Source organism: Acanthopagrus latus, chromosome 2 (assembly GCF_904848185.1).
Source record: "Acanthopagrus latus isolate v.2019 chromosome 2, fAcaLat1.1, whole genome shotgun sequence".
NCBI classification, from domain to species: Eukaryota; Metazoa; Chordata; class Actinopteri; order Spariformes; family Sparidae; genus Acanthopagrus; species Acanthopagrus latus.
The window spans coordinates 29017902-29042302 of record NC_051040.1 but is presented as its reverse complement, the minus strand read 5'-3'; the positions used below and the strand labels follow the sequence as shown (position 1 = coordinate 29042302).

General features: G+C 39.9%; 1 protein-coding gene across 2 annotated transcripts in view; it reads left to right on the top strand.

Annotated features, from left to right (window-relative positions):
* bcas3 (BCAS3 microtubule associated cell migration factor) overlaps positions 1–24401 on the top strand; it is a 345864-nt gene that overhangs the window by 299963 nt on the left and 21500 nt on the right. For both annotated transcript variants that reach the window (XM_037120193.1, XM_037120185.1), the window contains one exon: positions 10175–10351. In XM_037120193.1, coding sequence (XP_036976088.1) covers positions 10175–10351 — 177 coding nt within the window. The remainder of the gene's footprint in view (positions 1–10174; positions 10352–24401) is intronic.

The following is a 24401-nucleotide window of genomic DNA, read 5'->3' as shown; positions in this document are numbered from 1 at the left end:
CCAGGTCTCATTTTTTTTATAAATTTCATGACAACTTTTTTTTTTTTTTCAAGAAAATCCATGACAGAAGGAAAGGAAATGTATCTAGTACAATAGTCAGTCCATCATTTACATTTATATTTTACTACCACACTTTTTTGTCAGCAATGTTGGCATTAGCAAGGAAAACAGTAGGTACTGGATGTAACTTTAGCTCTATGAGTACATGTTGAACCCCCTTGCGGCATGTTATCGCAACCACAGTAAATCAGCGTTTTTTACTATTTTTAGAACTATCATTCTATGGTTTTGTATTATTGTGTTACTTATTTTTATTATTAGGTCATATTTCATCTCAGTGTCTGATGAGTGACAACATCAACGTTGTTCCATCATAGGGCCAACGGTAACTTCAGAAATGTTGGGGGATGTGAGAAAACTGCACTTTAGTCCAGTAATATATGGCAGTCCATTTAGGAGTTTAGGGTTTGAACATAAATATTAAGGTTAGGCTGAGGCTTCAAGGAAACCATTGTTTGTGTGCATATCTGTGAGAGTGTGTCTGTCTATGTGAATGTGGGATGACATGGTGCTGAGACAGACACATACAAGCCATAGCTTGCTGTTAGAGCATTAAGCCTAATAGTGCTGTCTAATTTGACATGCCTTGAATTAGCTTAGTGGGCGGTAAGTGTGTGTGTGTGTGTGTGTGTGTCTTTGTGTGTGTGTGTGTGTGTGTGTGTGTGTGTGTGTGTGTGTGTGTGTGTGTGTGTGTGTGTCGGGGTAGTCTGCAGACTGCAATTAACTGTGTACAGGTTAATGCGTCTTCATATCTGAATGCCATATGTTTTAGTGTGTGAGTGTATATACATGCACATGTGTTAGTGTGTGTGTGGTAATGAGTAAAGTGCCCTGAGGCAGACCCTGGTATTGATGGGGATTACTAACACTTAGCAGACACCACTGAGACTGCAAAGGGAGTAAATGATTTAGAAGCACTGGCCTTAATGTAATGAAAGAAAGGCCCCGCCTGTCAAGAACACACACACATACACACATACCTACCTATGGGTGCTAATCCTGTGAGCTTACATCTCCATTAACACTAACACTGCACCACAAACCTACTCCGCCAGCTAGCTAGCACTCTCAATGTTTCCCTGAGGATATCAGAGACACTCTCTCTCGCTCTCTGTCTCTCTGATACACACATAGAGACACACACAGCCTGAAGGGATGTCAGTATGGGTTCACAGCACAGGCACAGAAGTGTGTGTGCAAGTGAAAGTCTATTAAAAGTGTGTTTTTGTGAAGTTGTCTATATAACATGTGAATTGTCTCATTGTGGTAGAGTATGAATAAATGAATGCTCTGCATTAGCACCATCCTGGGATATATTGTACGTACAGTAGAGCATTAGATGGATGTACAAAGCATACACTGACCTTTCAATGCCATCTCACATTGATATGATGGAGGTTCTCCCTGTCCACAGCTGCATGAAATAAGACTAAAGGAAAATAGATGTTTTCTTTGTAGATTTAACCTTTTCATGCTTGAACTATTAAACTTATATACAAACTTACAAACTTATATTTTGCTATGTTTTGATATGGTATGTTATTGTAAAGGATGCACATAAATGTCCACTGCAGCAGATTCCACGTGTCAGCTGTATAAAAAGTGATTCAGGAATATCTGTTAAATCCTTTTATTGTAGGTAAAACAATATTTTTCAAGATGTTAGAATTACTTCTAACCACTTTTTAGTTTTATATGTCATATTATGCCTCTAGGGCCTATATTTAGATAAAATGCACCTATATTTAGTTGAATTATGAATACTACTTAATATTGCTTTTTAATGATATTATTCAAATGTAAATTAAATCCCAATTTGAAAAAAAAGTCCACTGGAGATGACAAATGGTTTTTCAGATAAATGTTATGTTCTTCCTATTATTACTATAATTATTAAGTTTTTGTCTTTTCACCTGTCTGATTCAGGAGAAAAGGAGGTTTTGACAGTAATTCCCCCCACCATTTTGAATTTATTTATTATATTCTATCTTAAAATGACACAGCGATTCGAAGATAATAATTAACTGTAATGGTGGGCAAGGCTTTGGGGATCTACCACCTGGTGGCTGGGACATGATACTCCTACCTAAATGGTTAAAAATGGTTTTAAATATCTGTCCACTGCAGTGGACACCATGCATGAATGGGTTAAAGTGGCTGGGTCCAATCCTGTTTCTATAGAATTTATCTACAGTATCAAATGCACTTGGTTAAAAAAAGAAAAAAAAAAATCCACTCAGATTATCAACATAACATGAAAACATTTTTATTGACCATTGTTCACAGCAACGCACAACATCCATATTCTGAACATACCTGCAAAATATTAACAGTTCACTTGTTTCCTATAAACTCTTGGCTGCTAAGCTATAATTTAACATTTTTATTATTTAAGACATGATTCAAATGAATTGCTTAAAGCTTGTTAAGGTTAGGGAATGACCTTGACACGATACAGAACATACTCGAGTCAGGAAATAGCAAGCAGCAATGAAATATACGTCTCCGAAAAATCACTGCAACAACAAAAAGGCCACAACCCAATTCAGTATTGGTGTGGCTGTGTGTGTGTGTGTGTGTGTGTGTGTGTGTGTGTGTGTGTGTGTGTGTGTGTGTGTGTGTGTGTGTGTGTGTGTGTGTGTGTGTGTGTGTGTGTGTGTGAAAGACTTGTCCCAGAGTTCAATCCTGTTGGTTAATAGCACTGTGTATTCAAAAACTGTTTAACCAGAGTAAATGAAATTATTTCAGACTTCTCTTTGTTCTTGTCTTTGGTGGTGCAGTGCTCTATTTCTGGCATTACCTCTAACAACTATCAGTCAGCTGAATAACCAGCAGTAGGATGTAAATCACATTTGCAATAAAGAAGGCACCCACCCAACACATCACTCCATTGGCCTAAAAGTGGAGGAAAAACTCCACAGGCCTTTAACACATGAGTTCTCAAACTTTCTTTGTCATGGCTGCCTTGAGAAGACGAAGTAATGAATTATTCATGAGTTTCAAGGTAGCATCTGTTTGGCACCAACTTATCATCATGGTCATCGCTTTTACCTCTGTCTTTCATCAATAACAAAACATAAATGTGAGGTAGAGTTGTGTTGACATCTCTCCAATGCAGTCCTAACTTAAACACTAAACATCATAAGTATTATCCTCTCACAAGTACGGGGTTTGTTGCAAAGCAGTTGTACTGGACTAGAGATTTTAGAGGTGTGCCTAATAAACGCATAATAGTAGTTCCCACCTGACCTACCAACTGATTTACGATCTGTTTGTTAGTAACAGACTGTTCCTGTTTTCCCAGTGCCTGACTTCCCAGTAACACCACTCAGGTACACTCTCTTTCACACACACACATACACGCACCATTACATATTATACAGCACCCATAATAAAGGAATTAGTTCGATCAGGCCCCTCGCACTAAAGCCTAATTGAATTAGCATTAACCAGGCATTAGAGTCTTAACTGCATAGGTAACCCAGAAACAGTGGCATGAGGCCTTAAAGCATTATACCCTCACCTGCGCGCGTGTGTGTGTGTGTGTGTGTGTGCGGTGTGTGTGTGTTGGCAGTGTGAAATTATTGCGGACATGATTTTGTTTTTAAGAGGGCTAGTCTATTTCTAAACAAGCTGTACAGTTAAAGTTTCCTAGTGTACCATTTCTTAGAGACATTGTACAGTTGTTACATAATAGTGCACCACGGCCACCAGCTCACATTGGGTTGCTGGATTGCATAAAAGGTTATTTTACCAAGAGGAAAAAAGGAAATTTAGTCAACCACTGGTAAAAATTAAGGAAATGAGCTGAATCAATTGTTCAGCTTTGGCCAGTAGGGGCCCTAATGGACAGCTCCAATGTTCAGTGGGCCTTGTGCAAGAACATTTTTTGTGTTCTTACCCTGAATCGCTGTCTGATTTATGTTTTACTGAGGCTTGCCCTTAAGATCAAATTTGGTCTTGCCAAAAAAAGCATTCCACTGATTTAGCATTGTACACAACTCTGCTGGATTGACAGTTGGTATTTTTTCAGTGATAATGAGGGAGAATCAAAGATATCATATTTTATATTCCATGCATTTTTGTTTCTTTACAAAAACATCATGCCTACATTAAATATAACATTATTAAAGGGTTAGAAATTGACAGAAATTATAGTAGATCTAGCAGCATTTTCTCAGTTTGACATGAGGTTATAGCTGAGCTACTTACCTGGACAGTGTCTTATATGATGAATACCCAGCAGCAGCTCTTGAAGTACAAGCATTTTTTTTAACAACTACCGACCTGTCAAAGTTATCATGCCAAAATAGGCTAATAAGATCTAAAGAGAAAGACAAGAATGCTGTTGAACCTCACAGTGGATTGACATGTTATCATAATAATATGATATGGTGAACAGAAGATTAATTACGGAGTGAAGTTTTTTTTTCCGACTCAAATTCTGCTGCAAAAAATTGCTGCCGAGTTTTATCTGGAACATTTATCTACTGATGAAATAGAAGCTCAGTGAACATGAGCAAACTCAATGACCACAGTGTTTTGGTAACACATTGATACTAGTATGTGTGAGTTTGAGAGGCGATTGTGATGTGCATTTGTGGTGTGTGTTTATGTCCAACTGTGCTATCCTAAGCTCCTGTTGCAAAGGTACACACACATATACACACACACACATCCCGCTGCAGTGTGATTAAATCTTTAAGGAAAGTAGCACTGGCTGGAGGGATAAGTAGGGCCAGTATGTGGGGACTAGCAGCTGGGTGGAGAGTGGCTTTTAATCCCGTCGGGTTTTAACATGATGGAGGGGGAAAAAAAACAATCTAGGGCGTGTGTTCTGATTCTCCATCATCCTGCCAACATCACATCCTCACATTTCCAAAGATTTACAAGGAGAAATTAAAAATATAAAGTCAGTAAACACATTTGGATGCCAGGGAGAGACACATGCTCCATCACACCAGTGTGATTTCAGTGACATGGTGGAGAATATATACTTAATACTCAATCTGTGAAGAAACACATTGAAAGATGAGTTCACCTAAGTTTAAAAGTTCCGTCATTGATATGAAGATGCTTTGTGGTCCTCTTCTTGAACAAGAAAAAGAACATACTGGTTCATCACATCACATCATTCATCCATATTGTACCTGCATCAGCAGATAGTCAGACAAGATCATGGTCAATAGTTTTGGTCAGCACTTTTCTTTCTTTTAAAGGTTCTGAATAGTGATGAGCAACCCTCTAAAAGCTTTTGGTCCTCTGTGAAAGAAATGCAGAAAATCGAACCTGTTCCGAAAAAAAATTCATGATAAATAAAAGTTTTGGTGTCACTGGGAAAACATGTTTGATACAATGTGAGGTTGTAATTTTTTTTTTTTTTTGATTGTGCAACAATTTCCGAAGAAAAGACGGGTTTGGTTTTCAAGGCCTTAACACATGTATAAAAGGAGAAAACAGAACCTAAACAAGAATTGTAAGAGTAAACTTATGAGCCTGACAATGAGCTCAAGATCACAAGATAACAAATAAAGAGAAGGATCAAATATAAATATTATTGCCTAGATAATGGCAGCAGTGTACTGTACTGAACAGTTTTCTCTGTTTAACTGTATTAAAGTATGAGGTATTTGTGTTTTTTAGTCTATCTTCATTAATATAAGTGGGAGAGACAAGATAAAAGCACAGCAAAGTACATCCTTAAAAATGACCATACAGTTGAATCCACACCTCTCAAAAACATGGGCAGTTTCAGTCCACAGCTATCAGTATCAGCCTTCAAATACCCATATTGGTCAAAGCCTGGTCTGATAAACCTAAAGCTCTTCCTAACCTTCTGCCTCGCTGTTATCATCCAGAAAAGCCACCGCTGTCAAAACCTTTGATCTGCCTGGCTCACTGGCTATCAGGGAGCAGACTACTGTGTGTGTTCGTGTATGTGTGTGTGTGTGTGTGTGTGTGTGTGTGTGTGTGTGTGTGTGTGTGTGTGTGTGTGTGTGTGTGTGTGTGTGTGTGTGTGTGTGTTCGTGTGTGTGTGCGTGTGCATGTGTGTGTATGTCCTGAGGCCTGGTCAATCTCAGCTCCGCTGCAGGCCAGTGACAGGTGCTAATGCTGGGGCGAGAAGCTGCACGGGCCTCCATGCTCCCTACTGTGATAACACCGACCGACCTCCAAAGCATACAAACACACGCACGCACTCTCTCAAACACAGTGGCTTAGCTTCTTGATAACTTTGCTGCACTTCAGAAGCCAGCAGTGTGTGTGCTGGATTGATTTTTCAAAGGATTCCCCTTTAGTGCCAGCAGGCCTTCCATCAAAGCCAGCCATGAGAGCCTGTTAGGCGTGTGTGTGTGTGTGTGTGTGTGTGTGTGTGTGTGAGAGAGAGAGAGAGACAGAGAGAGAGAGAGAGTGTCAAAAACCAACCTTGTGTTTTGCCTAAGAGATGATGTGACGTTACGAATGTCCTGCACAGTGGTTGATTTAGTGCTGAATAACTGGGATGTGTGGGTGTATGCGCCCTCATGATGGCTGAATTGAAATTGTGTAGCTGTAAAGGCCCATCTGGACACGACAGCTTAGTGTTACAGAGTGAAGTGTGGCTCATTGCTTATAAACATGCTTAAACCTCCAGCTGACCATTTGGCAAAGGTATTACATGCTTACATATTTTAAAATTTCATTGAATCGACCTTTTTTAAAGCTATCTACACAAGTCCTAGTATGTGTGGGGGAAGTTGTACGATGATGAGACTGAAGCACATTCATGACATTTAATAATGTATGCAATAGTCTGATATGAAATTAATTTTCTCCAACACCATTAATTTAATGTAGCAAATGATGACATTGTCAAATAAATAGATAAATGATTAAATGTATCTTTGAGGTTTTGGTATAGCCAGAAACTCCCTCAACCTTCAATTTACCAATCAATGTGTGTCCCTTCATGTTTAGTGGACCTCCAGAATGCACAGAGATACACACACAGACGCAGATTGTGCACACAGATGCTGCTCTTTCCAGGAAAAGAGGATGTCTTCTATCCCTTCTGTCCTCACTTTTTCCTTTGACGTCAACCTGTCTGCCTTCTAACTGGGGTTTTGCTGATACCCATAAGACCACAAAAGCGACAGTCCTGAGTTAGGCCACTTGACTGAGATAGAGAAAGAACCTGACAAAAGTGTCAAATAGCAGCAGAGTCCTTTCAATTTTTTGGTATACAAGTTTGATGATTCTAAAACGTTGCGTTGAAACGAGCCAGCTGAGGTGGTTCGGGCATCTGATTAGGTTTTCTTCTGGGCGGCTTCCTTTGGAGGTTTACTAGTCACAACCAACTTTGAGCAGACCCCAGGGCAGACCCAGAGAGTCACTGGAGGGATTATACATATATCCCCCCTGGCCTGGGAACGACCTCGGAATCCCCCAGGAGGAGCTGGAAAGAGTTGCTGGGCAGAGCCTCTCTGTCTACAGCAGAAGTTGTCAGGTGGACTCAATGAGCATAGTTAAACAACATTAGCAACATAGCTAACCTGATGTTTCATAGATTACCAGCCAACTACCCACACATGACAACACTAATAAGACAAATGTCTTCAGGGCATTACTGCTATAGCCACATTGGTTCCTTTTACATTTCTGTTGGATGTAAGTCAGACAGCCATGGAGTTGCTGAAAGCAGTATTATTATTTTAGGGGGCCAGGTTAGCAGTTTACCCTTCCTCTGATAAGCTAGGACAAATATGTCCCAGATACACCTGATTGAGAATTTCACTAATTGTTTCTCCAAGATTTGATGCCCCTCATGTGCAGGGTTGGAGAACTGTAGGACAATTGTAGTTAAAAACGTATTGTGGAGCTTGTTTGCTTGTTTGACTCAATCATTTTCTGTGCGACACCATCGCTCACAAACATCACAACACAACATTTGTGTTAATGAGGAGAAAGATGCTGATATGCCAGCACGTTCTCATTCCTGGTGTGTCCAACACAGCAGCCTTGTCAGTGGCCCTATGTGTCTAAGTCTGATGCTAAATCTACTGTACCCCTCTGTTCGATATTGCTGCTAACTGAACCACGGACCCTTACCACCACATCATAATTTGAAGGCTACTGCCGTACTTGACAAGAAGGGAATTAATCTTTGTTGGATATGGAGAATTAAACTGATGATGATGATGAGAAAGTGAAGCAGTTAGGTCATGTTTTTTTTATTTGTTTGCCAGAGTGCTGAGTCAAAGGCGCATTTAACTAACATCACCATGAAATCATCCCTTTCAGCCTCTACCACCTCAAGTCAAATGAACACACTAATAGAATAAACCAGTTGTTTCAGTGTGTGCATGCCTGCCTGGCTGGCTTGTCACACACACACACACACACACACACACACACACACACACACACACACACACACACATACACACACACAAATACAAACACACACATCACAGGTTGCAGACTCTCTGGCTCCAACAAGCAAGATCTCTGTGATTGCAGAAATTACAGCAGACAGACAGGGGTAAAGATTAAGGTGCAGTGCAGGTCTGTGTGGATTTGGTTTGACAGGCATGAAGATTATGTTGTGCTCACAAGTTGTTTGTTACGTGTGTGTGTGACTTTTAACCAGCTGATACAGTGTACTTAAGTGGAACTGGTGTGTAGTTTATTCATTTATGTTATGATGTGGTATAAATTAAAATACATTGCATTTATTACTAAAATTGACAAGCCAGTGAAATTCACTTTGTAGGCAAAACAAGTTCAACCAAATGTATACAACACTGGTGAAATTGGAGTTCAACTTCCAGTGAAGCTGCTGTGAAAATATGGTATCAGCAGATCAGTGTTCTACCATGTCAGCTGTTCTGTGACAGTTACTACGACAGATATAATGGTTACACATTCTGCAAATTTACATGCAAATTTACATTTTTCTTAACATATTTGGAATATTTGAATTCTCTGAATGTCCTCTTAGTATTATTTTTTTTTCTCCTTGTCGACATCACACAAGATCTCTCAACACCAGCACAGATGACTACTGCTGCTTACTCAGCCAGCAGTCATTGAGAATACGTGGGTGTCACTTGATTTCTACACTGAGGTTTTAGAAGAGTGGTTCTCAAGAAATATAATTTGGTATACATACTGTACATACATACATACATACATACATACATACATACATACATACATAAAAACATTACCACTCGGATCACCCAACGAAAGTGTCAAGCACTCCTTCAGCATCTTTTCATTTGTTCTGTATCTCACAAATGGTCTATGTAATCCAAACATCTCAAACCTAGGTTGTATCTGTCCGCAACTTTTTTTTCTAGTATTTCTAAGCATTTCCAATGTTTGTGTTCTTTTGTAGCCAGTCTAAAATATGGCTCTTCCTTTGCTGTTCTGCCTAGAAGGCCAGCATCCTGGAGTTGCCTCTTGACTGCTGATGACCTGTTTGGCCTCTGTTTCTCAAACTAGGGATTCTGATTGCTTTTCCTCTTGCTCAGTTGTGTACCTGTTCTTTGAAGTGAGTAGTACACATTGTTAGATGAGCTCTTCCATTTCTTAGCAACTTCCCACATGGAAAAGTCCATGTAGGACTCAGAACAAGTGAGGAGTTTATTTTTATATATCTGGCCATTTTGAGACTCAAATAGAACCCACACGCGTCCTGTGTCCAGCCTGTCTTTAATCAGTATAACAATCTCCAGATGTAGTGGCATAACTGCACAGGGTTTTCTAATGATCAGTTGGCATTTTAAAACTCTGTGTGACAATTTGATGTTTGGTCTCCAGTAAAAATACATTAAAATTGGTACATCTTTGGGTTGATGTCCTAAAGTGTATTGTATGATATGCTGTGCTGATGCAAGGAGCTCAGAAGAGAGTTAGTGCAGTTTATCTACATCTCCAGTGTGAATAACATTTAACCAACACTGTAAGAGTGCGCTTTACTTCTTATGTACACTTCATACGAACAGGAGTTTGCATTCACTCAAAGTTGCTCTTATTGTGTTGTTCATTTCATATCATAATAGAAATTATGTTTAAGTGATACTATGCATCCCTCAGTCCATTTTGTAATCAAAACTCTGTGTTTGCTTTATAGGTGCATTTGACGGGCGTGGCGTGACCCTGCTGGAAGTATGTGGTAGCTGGCCAGAAAGCTTTGGCGTGCCGCGGCACAACGTTGGCTCAGCAGACGCCACTGACGAAGGCCTCCGGGAGAGACTCGCCGATGCAATGTCTGAGTCGCCATCCAGGGATATAGTAGGATCTGCTACAGGTTAGTGGAGAACGGACAATGCACGAATACATTCCACAAATATACATAGACATTAGGGGTGTCACAATTCTCCAAATCCTCGATTCGATTACATTTTCGATTCTAAGGTCACGGTTCGATTCGATTCTCGATTTTTACATTTTTTTTATTTTTTTTTAAGCACAGGTTGCTATGCCATTTTGCCACCTTTGTTCACAATGTACCACACTGTCAAATTTAAAACCTTTATTACCAACTTAAGTGAAAGAGGAGGGGGTTTAAGTTCTGTCAGTGGGTCTCCTGCATCTGCAGTTGCCATTGTTGCAAGAGTGGCGTCGCCCCTTTCAAGAACAGGGCGGTGTGTGAGTGGGCGAGCGAGAGTGAGGGAGCATGCGTACATGCGGACAGTGAATGAATGGGAGAGGAAAGAGAAGCAAAATGAGTAGCAGTTGTAGCGACAGTGATAAGCTACTGGAGGAACAATCTCAAAAAGAGTTCAGATTGTTCACAGCCCAAAAGGAATGAAGAGATGTTCCTGCTCTGCTTTGAATCACAGCTGGTATTGGTAATTTTACAGCGTGGTTTTTAAAAATGACCAGTGAATCAAAAAGGAGGCTAAATTGCTCAGATGAGAAGATTTCCTTGTTGTTGCATCAAAGTCTTATGGAAAACATCTTTTAGTCTAAAGCAACAAATGCGTCAGAACATTTCAGTTGAATCCATGAGTCTACCTGTCTTTGCACACTGTTGTTACAGTCTTACCATCCATAAAACGCATTTTCATCTCTTGTCTGAGAGTATGTCAATTATTGTTGCAAAGGACAGAATTCAGAAAGAGAAACCAGACTTGGAAAAAAATGTACAGCCTTAATAATGTCTGTAAGTATGAATGTTAAGGAAATGACTTGAAGATGTGGCTTTACATCTACTGTAATGCAAAATAATTCCATCAGATGCTTTATACATCTGAGTACGGTAACCTTACATGTAACACGAGTAGATCTTGTTGCAGAGCGTGTCCTGAACCTTCCACACACACACTACACTCATCATTGGTGATGTGGGTCATTGTTTTTTGGTTATAAAGCCCATTATAAATGTGTCCAGTGCAGCTAAGTGTCTTGTTAGGTAGCCTTACTTCCTCACTGTGGCATTAACCAGCATACAGTGCTGCCAGTTCAAGGTCCAGTGATGGATTAGCCCTCCACTAGAAAAGATGCTCTGGTTGTCTCTCTCTCGCTCTGTGTGTGCGTGTGTGAGTGTGTGTGTGTGTGTGTCTGTGCTCAGTTTTGGCATGTCTGTGAATACCTTGCTTTACTTTGAGGCTTCCTGCCTGTGTGTGTATGCTTCAGTGTGTGTGTGTGTGTGTGTGTGTGTGTGTGTGTGTGTGTGTGTGTGTGTGTGTGTGTGTGTGTGTGTGTGTGTGCAGCAGACATGCCGTTGGCCCTGACAGTCCAAATGGTTAACTCGTTTAGGAAGCGGCAGTGCTCTCTCTTTCTCTTTCCCCCCTCCTTAAGTGAACAAGAGTTCCTTTGATTTAAATGTGTGTGTGTGTGTGTGTGTGTGTGTGTGTGTGTGTGTGTGTGTGTGTGTGTGTGCGCGCGCGCACATGTGCATGTGTGTGTGTTTGTGTGTGTGTTGGGGTGGGGGGAGGTGAGGGAAGGGGAGCTCCACAGAGGCAACCACAGGGGTGGGGTGTGGTGGGGAGGGTGTTGGGGTAGGGGTAGAGTGGGGGGTCACTAGGCCCTAATGGATTTAGCATCGACTATCACCCCCCCAACCATCCCCAGCTCTATCCAGTCCAGTCCCCCTCTGTCTTTTTCTTTCTCTGTGAGGACTTAACCTCATTTGTAGCCTCTCTTTCTCTCTCTTTCTCTCTCTCTCCTCATCACTCTTTTTTACTGCCCATACCACCACCACCACCGCCACCCTTTCTCTCTCTGTTTCTTCATTAGATTACATGTTGGAGACTCCCGGACACCAGTAGTCAGTCGCCTCTTATTCCTGCCCCCACCCCCACCCCTCGCATTGCATCTTGACCGCCATCAGCCCCCACTTCATGCAACACAAAATTCATTACTGATCACATCACATCAAAATAAACCCGTGATGCACACACACACACACACACACACACTTTTTGCTGTGCCTTGAGCTGTGGTGAAGACATCATCCACCGGGAATGTGATGGACTTGTTGGTTCCTCCATCCATTCATAAAGACAGATAGGCTTCAGTCTCTAATAGCTAATCTAATAGCACAGCACTTGTAACATATAGGAAATGTCCCTGTGTCGGCTGTAAGGCTGAGAGTGCCTTTGATGGTAGTTTTATTAAAAAAATAGACTTGGCCTGGTCAGTGTTATCAGTTTGGTTACAGTATGATGGATAGATACAGTTTGTTTTAGTGCTTGTTCATTAAACAACTATTCAATATAAATACTTGGTCTATTGGAAAATATTAAAGGGTTGGTTCACCCTATTTTCAGGTACATAGTGGTATGCAGCCATGCAGATTTGCCCACATTTAAAGATCTTCCACCTCACTGTCATCATTTTTCTTTGGAACAACCTTCCATCAAAGAAACGATCCCTACAAAAACATGTAACAGTGTATTCTATGGATTAATGACAATAATAAGGACACTTATCCTGAACAGTGAATTTTTAGTTAGGGGTTTTTAAATTTAGTTATGTGAATGGTGTAAGCACCATGACTAAAATTATTTTCATCTGCATTATATTAGGATGAAGGTGGATATATCAGAGTCAGATATCTTAAATTGTCATGAAAATCCCAAAACTGTCTGCATGGCTGGACCAACCCCTGATAATAAGTTCTCCTAATGAGACATTTTGGTCAGATTCCACACAGACATCAAAGGTTTCAGTGTCCCATGGTGGTCTGATTGCTTTTTTACAGAAAACGATTAAGAACTAAAGAACAAAGACTGCTTATACAGTATAGAGCTTTTTGATGCCATGCAAGGAACGTGAAAGCCTCACCTTATTGGTCATTGGACTGGGTTGAAATTTGTCCTGATCATCGATGGAACCCCAGGTATACTTTGCAACACATTGTAACAGGACAATTTTCTACAGAATACAGTGAAAAATGTGTGATTGGCTTAGAATAAACATACAGCAAATCATAAAAGTATTCAATTTAGGTGGAGATTGCTTTCAAGTGTTTTGAGTAAAGTTATAGGATTTTGCAAGGTCACGTTAACAAACATTTTTCAGGAAAACCCAAGACATCTGGAAATTGAAATGTGACAAATCTGAATGAATAAGGTAATAAAAACTATATTCACCAACATAAATATCAACAATAGTGTATTTTACATGAATTAGGGATGGTAACACAACTCTAGATAGACAAATACGTAATTAAATGTTAATGTTAACGTTGAAGTGTACTTTTTTTAAAATATTCATACAAGGAAAGCACTTTGTACAGATTGTTGGTTGTGTGTCTTCACAAGGAAAAGACTACAGCAGAAAGGAAAAAGTTGGATGGACAAAAAAACATTTTGACTTTAGAGTCCCACACAGTCACACATAAATGAACTCCAGCAGACACTTGTCCAGTCTGTCAGGGAGCTTAAAGACATTAACATAAGAGACACTGGCAGTCGGTGTCCGATTCAAGATAAAATCTGAATGCACCAGAGTAACAGGTAGGCTACATTAAAAAACATATGCAGACCATTTCATGGTGCTGTTGCTGCAAAACTACACTTCCACTGTAATCAGTGAATCTGGCTGCATCAGGAGTGAGAGCAGTGGTACATACATGCCACCGAGATGCTCTCTCAATGAAACATAAAAAGGGCTTGTCCTCTATTTATACATTTGTCGTGAGATATGCATGGCCCTTTTATACAGAAATGGCCCATAAAGTGTGATTATTTTGTTGTGTAAAACTACCTGTTACAGGAAGTGTCTCCAGCTGGCTTTCGCCTTTGGTCCCTGACCACCCTGTCAGCACTGAACTGTAGCAGTCTTATCAAACTTTGTAGTCTGTAGATGCTAATGTACCCATGTCACACAAAAATTCTGTGAAAAGTTTAAGTTTAATACAGTGCAGCTGGGTCCAAAAACTGAAGACACAATGCCAAAATTGTTAATTGTTATGCCTCCGACTTACACAACCCTACACCATATATGTGCGCTGCAGGTGAAACCAGTAAAAAATGATATTCCTCTGCACATCAGCTCCATGAACAGTCAGCATACATTAAAGGTTCAGTGTAGCCAGAACATAAGAACTCTTAGAATATTCTTAAACATTACTATTGTTAAAGCTAAATTCAATGTGTGCTCAAATGCCCCATCCACAATCACACAGAAGACCAAAACACTATAATGCAGCGGTCCTCCCGGCAAACACCCTTTCACTCACAATGACAACATTTTTATGATCCTTGTTAAAACTTAACACCATTTAATGACAGAACAAACAACGTGCATTAACCCACAACCATCTTACATATCATTTTATATATAATATATGAGCACCAAGTGCTGTGGAGAACCAGGCGTTTCATGTTTTTTTGGTTTATTTGTCATTCCTTGTGAACACAGGACTTACAAATACAATTTTTTGTGGCATTCAATGAATTACATATTACATATTTTTATATATATATATATATATATATATATATATATATATATATATATATATATATGTACTGCAAGTTGTGAATTGGGCTGTGTGTGCGTGCGTGTGGTGTGCGTGCGTGTGGTGTGCTTGCATGCGTGGGTGTGGGTGTGGGCGTGTATTGGCGTGTGTGTTTGTGAGCCTTGGCGTGAGACTTAGATGGGCAGAGGCAGATGGTATCTTGCTCAGTGTCTCCATTTGCTGGGAGCTGTGGCCCCAGTGCTCACAAAACACAGTACAGTCGATCTGCTAACATAGACCGTGAACCTGATTGCAAACACGCATGCACACACACACACACACACACACACACACACACACACTCTCACACTTCGCCTGTGCACATTCCCCTTATTTATTTTCTCTGTCATATGTTTCCATGCAACTGTTGAGTGAATTCTCTGCAAACTCTAATACACAATCCGCTGCAACTGAGTCTCATTAGTTATTTGTCTGCTATGTATCACATTTTTTCATCTACAAAACCAGTTTGCTTCATGATAATTTACAAAAATAGATTTGGATGAAAACATAACAACAAACAAGACATTTTTCTCTCTCTGTGTCCACTCGCACACTCAGAAGATCTCTGGACTGGAATGCTTGCTGATGTAACAAATCACAGTCTCTCTGACATTCTCCTCCAACACACACACACACACACACACATAGACACACACTTTTGCAGATTCACAGGGAAAACAAAGCCTCCAGTCAGGGTAATGGGGCTCTCACGCTTAGGCCGAGACCCAGCGTCGCCAGCTCGGAGGGCAGGTGACACTCACATAGAGAGATGGACGGATGGACAGAGTGAGAGAGAGAGAACAGAAGATGAAAAAGAGGAGGGGGAGAGAGAGTCACTGACGACTAAAACACACTGGGGATGTAATTAGATTTGGCTCCAATGATATAATGTTGCTAACAAGATTTGGCTTATTGGTGCCTGCCCAACATAAATTCCATTGAAGCCATATGGAGAGTGGACTAGTGCTCAACACGACCTGGTGTATCTCAGCTGAGAGGCACTCAAGCTGAGGAACAATAACCCTTTTATGTCAGCTACTTGCATCATATCATTTCACAATATACATTTTTAAAGTGGTGGGGTATTTTTATTTTTGTCTCCATCTTTGGTGCTGAGTGCTTCTTGCCATGGTATCAATTAGTTTAAATCCCAATACACCCCTTGCCCGTACCACTGAGTCCTACCTCTCCATTTTGTGCTTAGGGGTAGGTGTCCCAGTTGTTGTTGGGATAGAGGGGTAGGGCAGTGTTATGGCAACATGACCCCTCGAATGGAGATGTTTCACATTCACACTTCAGACTGAGGATCATGAGAACTCTGATCATGGTCCTTTTCTTTATAGAAAGCATGAAAAAAATCACTACTTGTTAGACGATATCATGGTAGCCTACTCGCTTTCTAACTAATGTAACATTGTAACTGCTGCTTTGTGCATGACAGTAACACGTTTTGGTGCAGTTCGATCTTGCATTCCCTCACTTCATGGCGTATGACATCTCTCTTAGCCTCTTTTGTGGCCAGGTAACAAAGCAGTTCTGTTTTATACGATGGCTTGATGGATTGCGTGCTTGCGAGCGTCCATGTTCTTCTGTCGCCATCAGATAAATTATAACTGGCATTCTGATCATACAAGAATTGCCACGGTAAAGCAAGAGAAATCCCCACATGATTGGAGAGAGTCCTTCTGTTTACATAAATATTATCGAGATACGAGACACCATGTGTTTTTTGCAGGGAATAAAAAACATTTCGTCAGTTGAATAACTTTGAAGTCATGTTAATCAGTCATAAATAGCAGCTGAATGAGTCATCTCTGCTTTATTTTCTTAGAATTTCCACTTTGTACCTATGACTTACAGGGCTGTCTACATCCTGCACCAACAGTTCAACAAAATGGGTTAATGGCTGTTGGTATGAATATTTTCTACCAGTAATAAAGGTTGGGGGGTTTGGACATATTCCAAACATTCAAACCAATGTCATCATAAAAGCATGTTCCGCTCTTTATGATTACACTGAAATGTTTTTGTTTGATTCAGCGCAGTTCAGTTTAGAGCAGTGTTGACTGATATGGGTGTTTGCAGCTAAGTGCCAGTGGCTTTTGGTTTAGAAGCTGTCATTAGCTGATATTTAAACTTAGCACGCACAATTCCATACCACAAAAGTTACAAAAATGCACAAGTTCAGCCTAAACTGTTTTAGGCTTTTTGTGTGGTTATTACCTTGAAAAAAGTGGAGTCTGTGTGTCTTACATACACCAGGTCAAGCCCACAAGTCCTGTAGGAACATGAGGTAATTGGTACATCATCCCACTTAGCTACTCCCTCTTTGTGTGCTTTTGAAACTAGCAAAATTATGATTGTAACATTGTTAATGAACATTGTTACTGCTGAGTTTTCCTGATGCTGAATGCTTCAAGCACTAACAAATATTTTTTATGCCTCTGGAGGCATCATGTTTTCAGGTTGCTGTCTGTCTGTCATGTTTTTGTGAATGCATTTCTTAAAATTTGGCACAAATGTTAATTTCGACTCATGGCCGAGCTGATTAGATTTGAATTGGTTTTAAAAAAGGTCAAAGATCAAGGTTACTATGACCTCACAAAACACTCATCACTCATGTCTAGTAGGTTAAAACGATGAAGTGATGACACACTATTTATGTTGTACTTTTTTTATTAGCCTCAGTACAACACTCGGCATACTTTTTGAATAATTTTACACACTGTATGAGTGTTATAGTTATAAATATCGTATCTTTTGTGACAGGAAAAAGAAAAACTTAAGGAACTATGTCCAAAGTAGACTGGAGCATGCAGAATCCTTTTTTCGATGTCATAAATGTTAAATATTTCCTATTTCCTGAAAACATCTATAAACAAACTTTGTTAGGGCATTTTGTGTTGTGGTGTGTTTGTTGCTCTAACCTCAGGTAGAGAATCATAGGGTGATGAAGGAGGCTGGAGAATGTGCTTTAACATACATGACATGACTAAAACGTTGTTGCTGTTGAACTCTATTGATAGACTGAAGCACAATATGCACCCAATCAACTTTAGCTGAAAAGAACCTAGTGATTCTTAAAATTGTATTTGCTGTTGTCCTTGTACAGATTTGATCTATTTATTGTTCTTTTTTGAAAAGCTGTGTTTGATTTATAAAAGGATATTTTTGACAGTTGTTTGTTTTGGTTCTCTCATGGCTTTTACTGTAACTAAAATTTCAGGTAGCATGAAAATGTGTTAATTATTTAGATCCCATGTTCAGCTTTGTGAAATCTATGCCTAGCCTGGAATTAATGTGTCTCAGAAATCTTTTTAATTCCTCCCCCTCGTCGTGATATGAGTCTAGACTGAAGACCTATGACTCACAGTATTGTCACAACTCACAGAGGGAAACTGGGTAATGGTTTTGGCCAAATATCCTGTACTCACTGTGCAAAAAGTGCTCTGTTTGTTTTTTGTGTTGCTGTTCTGTGCAGTGGGTGTGTTGGGTAAAGTTTGGTTGATTGATGAGTTCAGGGTGCTGGCGACCACCCACGCCCACTGGATCATGACCAACTCTGTTTGTTGGATCCCAGCTCAAAGAAACTGGGAGTCATGATAATAATAATAATAATAACAGTAATAATAGTGAGACTGAACAGCAAGGAACTCAGCTGGCTCTCTCAACGCTCAACTCAAGACAAATATTTATGAGAGTCTTATCAGCACCAAAAGGTTGAGAGCATTTTCCTCTGTGTGTGCATTTGTGTGTGTAGCAAGAGTGTGGATGCATGTGTTGGTTTTGTTAACTCCCCCAAATTCTTATATATTTTTGTACAGTACGTGTGTGTGTGTGTGTGTGTGTGTGTGTGTGTGTGTGTGTGTGTGTGTGTGTGTGTGTGTGTCTTTATATCGATGCTGATAGGTTTGAAACATATGCACACACACACATACTGGAGTGTGTGTGTGTGTGTGTGTGTGTGTGTGTGTTTCTGAAATGGTTTACTTGCATGGACAATTTCTTCTCTTTCTCTCTTTTTTAACTGGGGAACAAGCTGACTATTTTCAGGCCGCATTGTATTGCTACAAGGTCTGCTGTTGTATCTACTACAGTAGCTTGTTGTCCCACTTGTTTCTGGATGTGCATCCATGGGCACAAAGAGTTTTGTTGGATAAATGCGAGGCGCGCCTCACCAAAATCCAACCAAACTAAGCAGTTCTGATAAACTATAAACCACGATTCTGTAGCTACACTGCCTATTTCTGTCTTAAAGTTTGTTTTCTCTGTTTTTGCTGCTCATGTATTACCAATTTAGAAAAAACATTTGTGTCTTTTTACTGCATAGACAGCCCAGGGCCATTGGCCATCTTTCTAGCAGCGCAGTCCTTCTGGTTAGGGTGGCGACAAGGTTAGAGAAAGGGGTAGGGAATGTAAAGTCCCCAAAAGACACATGAATTAACATGTGGATGCATACATTTGTGTATTAACTACCCAATTGCATTTGTTGATATTTGAGCTGAATATGCTTGTGTGTGTGTGTGTGTGGCATGTGTGCACTAAATGTATATGCATGTGTGGGCCTGTATTTTATTAGCTATACCCCTCACTTACACATGTCAGCAGGATAGGCATGACGCAGAGTCTACACTTGTGTGTGTGTATACAAGTGTTTGCAATTACTTGTCTTTGTGTGTAAGCGTGTGTATGTGTTTCTATCAACTACCTAATATCTACATGTGGCGGAATATGTACTGTGTGTGTGTATGTGCGTGTGTGTGTGTATTCCCAAACAGCCATACCCATATGAATGGCCCACACCACCTCTTTAAATGTTATTATTTATGAGCTAGCACACAGTGGTCCAAACAGGAACCCAGACTTAATAAAGGGTCATTTGCCATCAGAGCCTTGTAGGCTTCTGACTTGGTGGCGGGATGTAGGCTTTGAGAGGGTTCCACTACACTTCTGATGTTATCACAAGGAAAACATTAGCTCTGTGGCCATATGCAGCTGTGTGTGTGTGTGTGTGTGTGTGTGTGTGTGTGTGTGTGTGTGTGTGTGTGTGTGTGTGTGTGTGTGTGTGTGTGTGTGTGTGTGTGTGTGTGTGTGTGTCTGCTATATGTATAAAGGATAGAGCTTTGAGATCAAATATATCCAATGATGTCATTTCTTGGTGTAGAATGAGGGTTTCCTCTCTTACATAGAACAGCATGCACGCACATGCCTAGGTACTCGTGAACAGATGTGTGTATTAGCATGTTAGTATAAGCACTTGGCGTAAGTCTTGAAGATGCTGCTTATCTCTCTCACCCCATTTACTAATCAATATTACACTAGACAGCACTGTGCTTTAATAGCATGCTATTTTTCCATTTGGACCAAGTGTTCTTTTCCCATTTGATGAATATGCACTGTATAATCTATCAAATATAATGCTTTATTGTTTTAATGCCACTGGCAACTGCTAAGAGCCTGTAATCTACCGTATGCATCTAACCGGTGTTGGGCTTCTGACTGGAAAAATGCAAAACATTACTTATTACTGTTACTCATTTCTAAAGCACCATAATTTCTTTAGTTATTAGTGCCTGTGGGAAGTATTTGGCACATCCACTCATTATCTTCCTGTTGAATGTCCAGATCTTGGGTTTGTCTTAAGCTTAAACATGAATGTGACGCTTTTCCATTCCTGAAGGTCAACATCTTGACCATTTCTCATAATGGCAATACCCACATTTAGAGAGAGTCCTGTTTCTACAATTTCTTTTTTGACAGTAAAAGTGAACTTCACCCACAAAAAGCCTGTGTGAACTTCCATGGGGAGAGACTTTTCTGGTGGGATGACCTCATATAGGGCTTTTTTCTGGTATATCTATTCTGTACAGATAAAGTAGTTTAAAAGGTACAGCCATACAATGGGCCTCACAGTCTTGCCACTCTGCATTCAGAATGCATAATGATGCTGGTTGGACGTCACACTTGTAAGTGATGGTAACGCTGTCTTAGGTGTGGGTAATGCTGTTTATGCTCCGTGTCATACTGTTTAAGTGTGCACAATGTTGTTGTAATGCCTATATATAGTGCGTATACAGCACACATGAATACAAGTTTGAAAATAGAAAATTATATGCATCCATTTGCACCTTTTTTAATGTTAATGCAGGTCTGTTTTGTATTTATGTACTGATTTGTATGAAATTACGCCATTCAATCTAACTTGTGCTAGAATAGTTATGTGTATTGTACTTTGATTTAAATCCATACATAACAATGATCAGTGATCAAACAATGATCCTTGTGCCTCAACTGAGCCTAAACCTTACAATGAAATAATGTATGACAGAATCATCATCGCCTAATATGACACAAAGTGCACTGTATTTCATAACCACACAGATTAGACTTCAGGCACAGTATGTAAACACTGGCCACAGGTTAAATTCACGCTCCAAACAAATATGGGGCAGCGTATCACCAGAGCTACAGCTAACTACTGCTAACTATAGATGCCTTTAGCTAGTCAGTTCAGTTAGCTGGATAGAGAGTTGTCCTGTTTAGTTGCCTGGAGTATGCCCAGACTAGGCGCTCAGAGCGATGGAGTAGTGTTGGTGGTAACATTGCCAACCAGGGCTAGCTGGATAGCATGCTCACATCAGCTGATGTCTTTGCAACTCAACACATAGTCATCGTTGACATCAACACTGATATTCCTTTACATTCTATTGATAATTTAACTTATTTTCTGAATGCTTTCAAGTAAAATTGTTACACTTTTTGCACTTGCACTTTTAAGTATACCAGCTATACTAGCTACTTGCCAGAAACACCAAAGCATTTTGTATTATATTTGGGTGAATACACACTTAAAATGTAGACTTTATGTTGGCAACAAATTTCTTTGAAACTAGCATTAGTCTGCTTCTTCAATGAGCAGGAAACCCCAAAGCCTAATAGTCTTGGAGCTTTGATAATTAATTTAGAACAATGTTGACTACACTGCATCAGACACATGGGCATATTCCACACATTCAAGCCAAACATAATTAGATATTTGACATGGTCTTGGTACAAATAAGTATACTCTATGTTGTTGCAGTCAAAACGAAGATTTGTACATTTGTCATCCAGGGATTGTCCAACATTTTTCAGGAAAGGTTAGAAATCACCAAATAAAATGTGAGGAATTAGGACATCTTCACAAAATGACTCCTAGAATGCACCCACCATCCCAGACTGATGATATGTCTCAGTGTAATTTTTGCATTTGTCTTTAACATGCCCTGCCATTGTCTGTACCAATGTACTGTATGTATGTGTTATACACAATACTGAGAGCTAGAAAACTATTAGCATTGTCCAAGGTAAAACAGATCAACTTAACCTATATGTTAATGTTCTTTTATCGAATTAAATGATTCCTGTTGAGATGAGTAGATGTAGTCTGACAGTGTGACTAATCAGACAGTGGCTTGATGTATTCTTTGAACATGGTGTCAATATGCTTCACTTGCCACTATACAATAAGTTGATTCGTGTCTCAGCTCTAATGTACCTGTAAGCCATGCAAACAAGCTATATGGGGAAAATGTGAAATGTTTTCTTTTATATCAAATTGAATAGCCTCTTTAAGTTTTGCTGTTATATAAATCATTCCGTAGAAAACCTCATTAATTGCTCTATTAAGGAAACATGGAAACTAGACTGCACGCCTGTTCAGACAGCTGTGTGATTTAATGGTCGTACAATACATCCTGTATTTGAATTGGCCGTGTACCCCATTCACACAAAGCCAGGTTATTATCCTGCCGACTGACTGGTTTCTTTGCTATTCAGCCTTGTTTTAGTACACTGATACCCATCATAAGAGAAACAACACACAGGACAGATGGAGGGGCGGGGGTGGTGTAAAGACTTGGAGGTCCTTCTTCTCCGATCAATCAGCTCAGACGTCTGCTGGCTTCAGTTCTGCACATACACATAATCACACGCACCAGCAAGAGCAACATGCATGCAAGCTTTATAAACTTCTGTGGGTAGCTGGCTGGCTGGCTAGCAGGCTCTTATGCTCCAGTTTAAAACTTAAAGACTGGACACACTGGATGTGTGTGCAGCGCTGCTGCGTGTTAGCTCTCGCTTTTCATTTTGGCATTTCAGGGTCCATGTTAACAGTTTACAACATATTGTATAGTGACAAATGAAGCATGTTGACACCATGTTCAAAGAATACATCAAACCATTGTCTGAACAGTCATATTGTCTACAATCAGACTACATCTGCTCATCTCGATAAGAATAATTACATTTGATTGAAGAACATTAACCTATAGGTTAAAGTTGAACTGTTTTACTTTGGACCATGCGAATAGCTGTCTAACTCTCAGCATTGTGTATAACAGATGGATTCATTTTGTTCTATGGTCAATGTGTTACTGACATACAATACACTTTTTAACAGTTCACACTGGATCCATGAGGCGCATTTCACACTTGTGCGATTCTCTCCCAAAAATTAACAGTCAAATGGACAGAATTTCACTAAGATTTCATGTTTGTATGTGCAGAACATGTCACAGACATGATAATACACTAAACAGGTGAGGGGCAGTTTCCTGTGCACGCTGTTTCTTTTACTTTTACTTTCTCTTCCTTGCTTTCTCTAGTTCCCCTTCTGGCCTTTTCACTTTTACAGCGGTGTAAAGGAAAATCACTTCATCATATTCATCAATGATGGTCAGAGACAAACTCCATGTAAACAGATTGGGCAGCCTATGTGAACACAAACACGCAAGTAAGCTGCAGCAGCAGCTCAGCAACGCAGCCATCACGCAGCACACAGGTATCCAGTGTGTCCAGCCTGTTACTGTAAGCTTGCAAACCCCTGACATTTGACATGCTAAGAAAAGTGTCACCAGGGGATATGCATAAAATTTGGTAAAACTTAATTAAGGTAGACTTTCCTTTATTTAGTCTCTATGATGGGTTTTACACAGTATTTGTATGTACTATATAAAGATCGGGTAGTTTAGAACAAGGTGGTTGTTTTTGTATCTCAACGTTAGGTAAAAATGAATAAAGTAAAACATCCATCCATCCGTCCATCTTCTTCCGCTTATTGGAAAAGTAAAACATGTCACAATATAAAAGTAAGTATTCCCTTATTCAAAACTCCCTCCTAGACATTAACAGAGTTGGTTAGCAACTTGAAAATATTAATTATGCTTTAGTTGACATGAGCAGATATTTTAGACAAAAAAATGACCACTTTGCAGATACACTGAGGGCTCTATGCTTCACTCATCAAATGAAGGAGAAATGTCCCACACTTCAACCCACAAAGCAATGTTACAGGACCAAACAACAGTTATAGGGTGACTGGTAGTGTCCTAGGCAACTTATA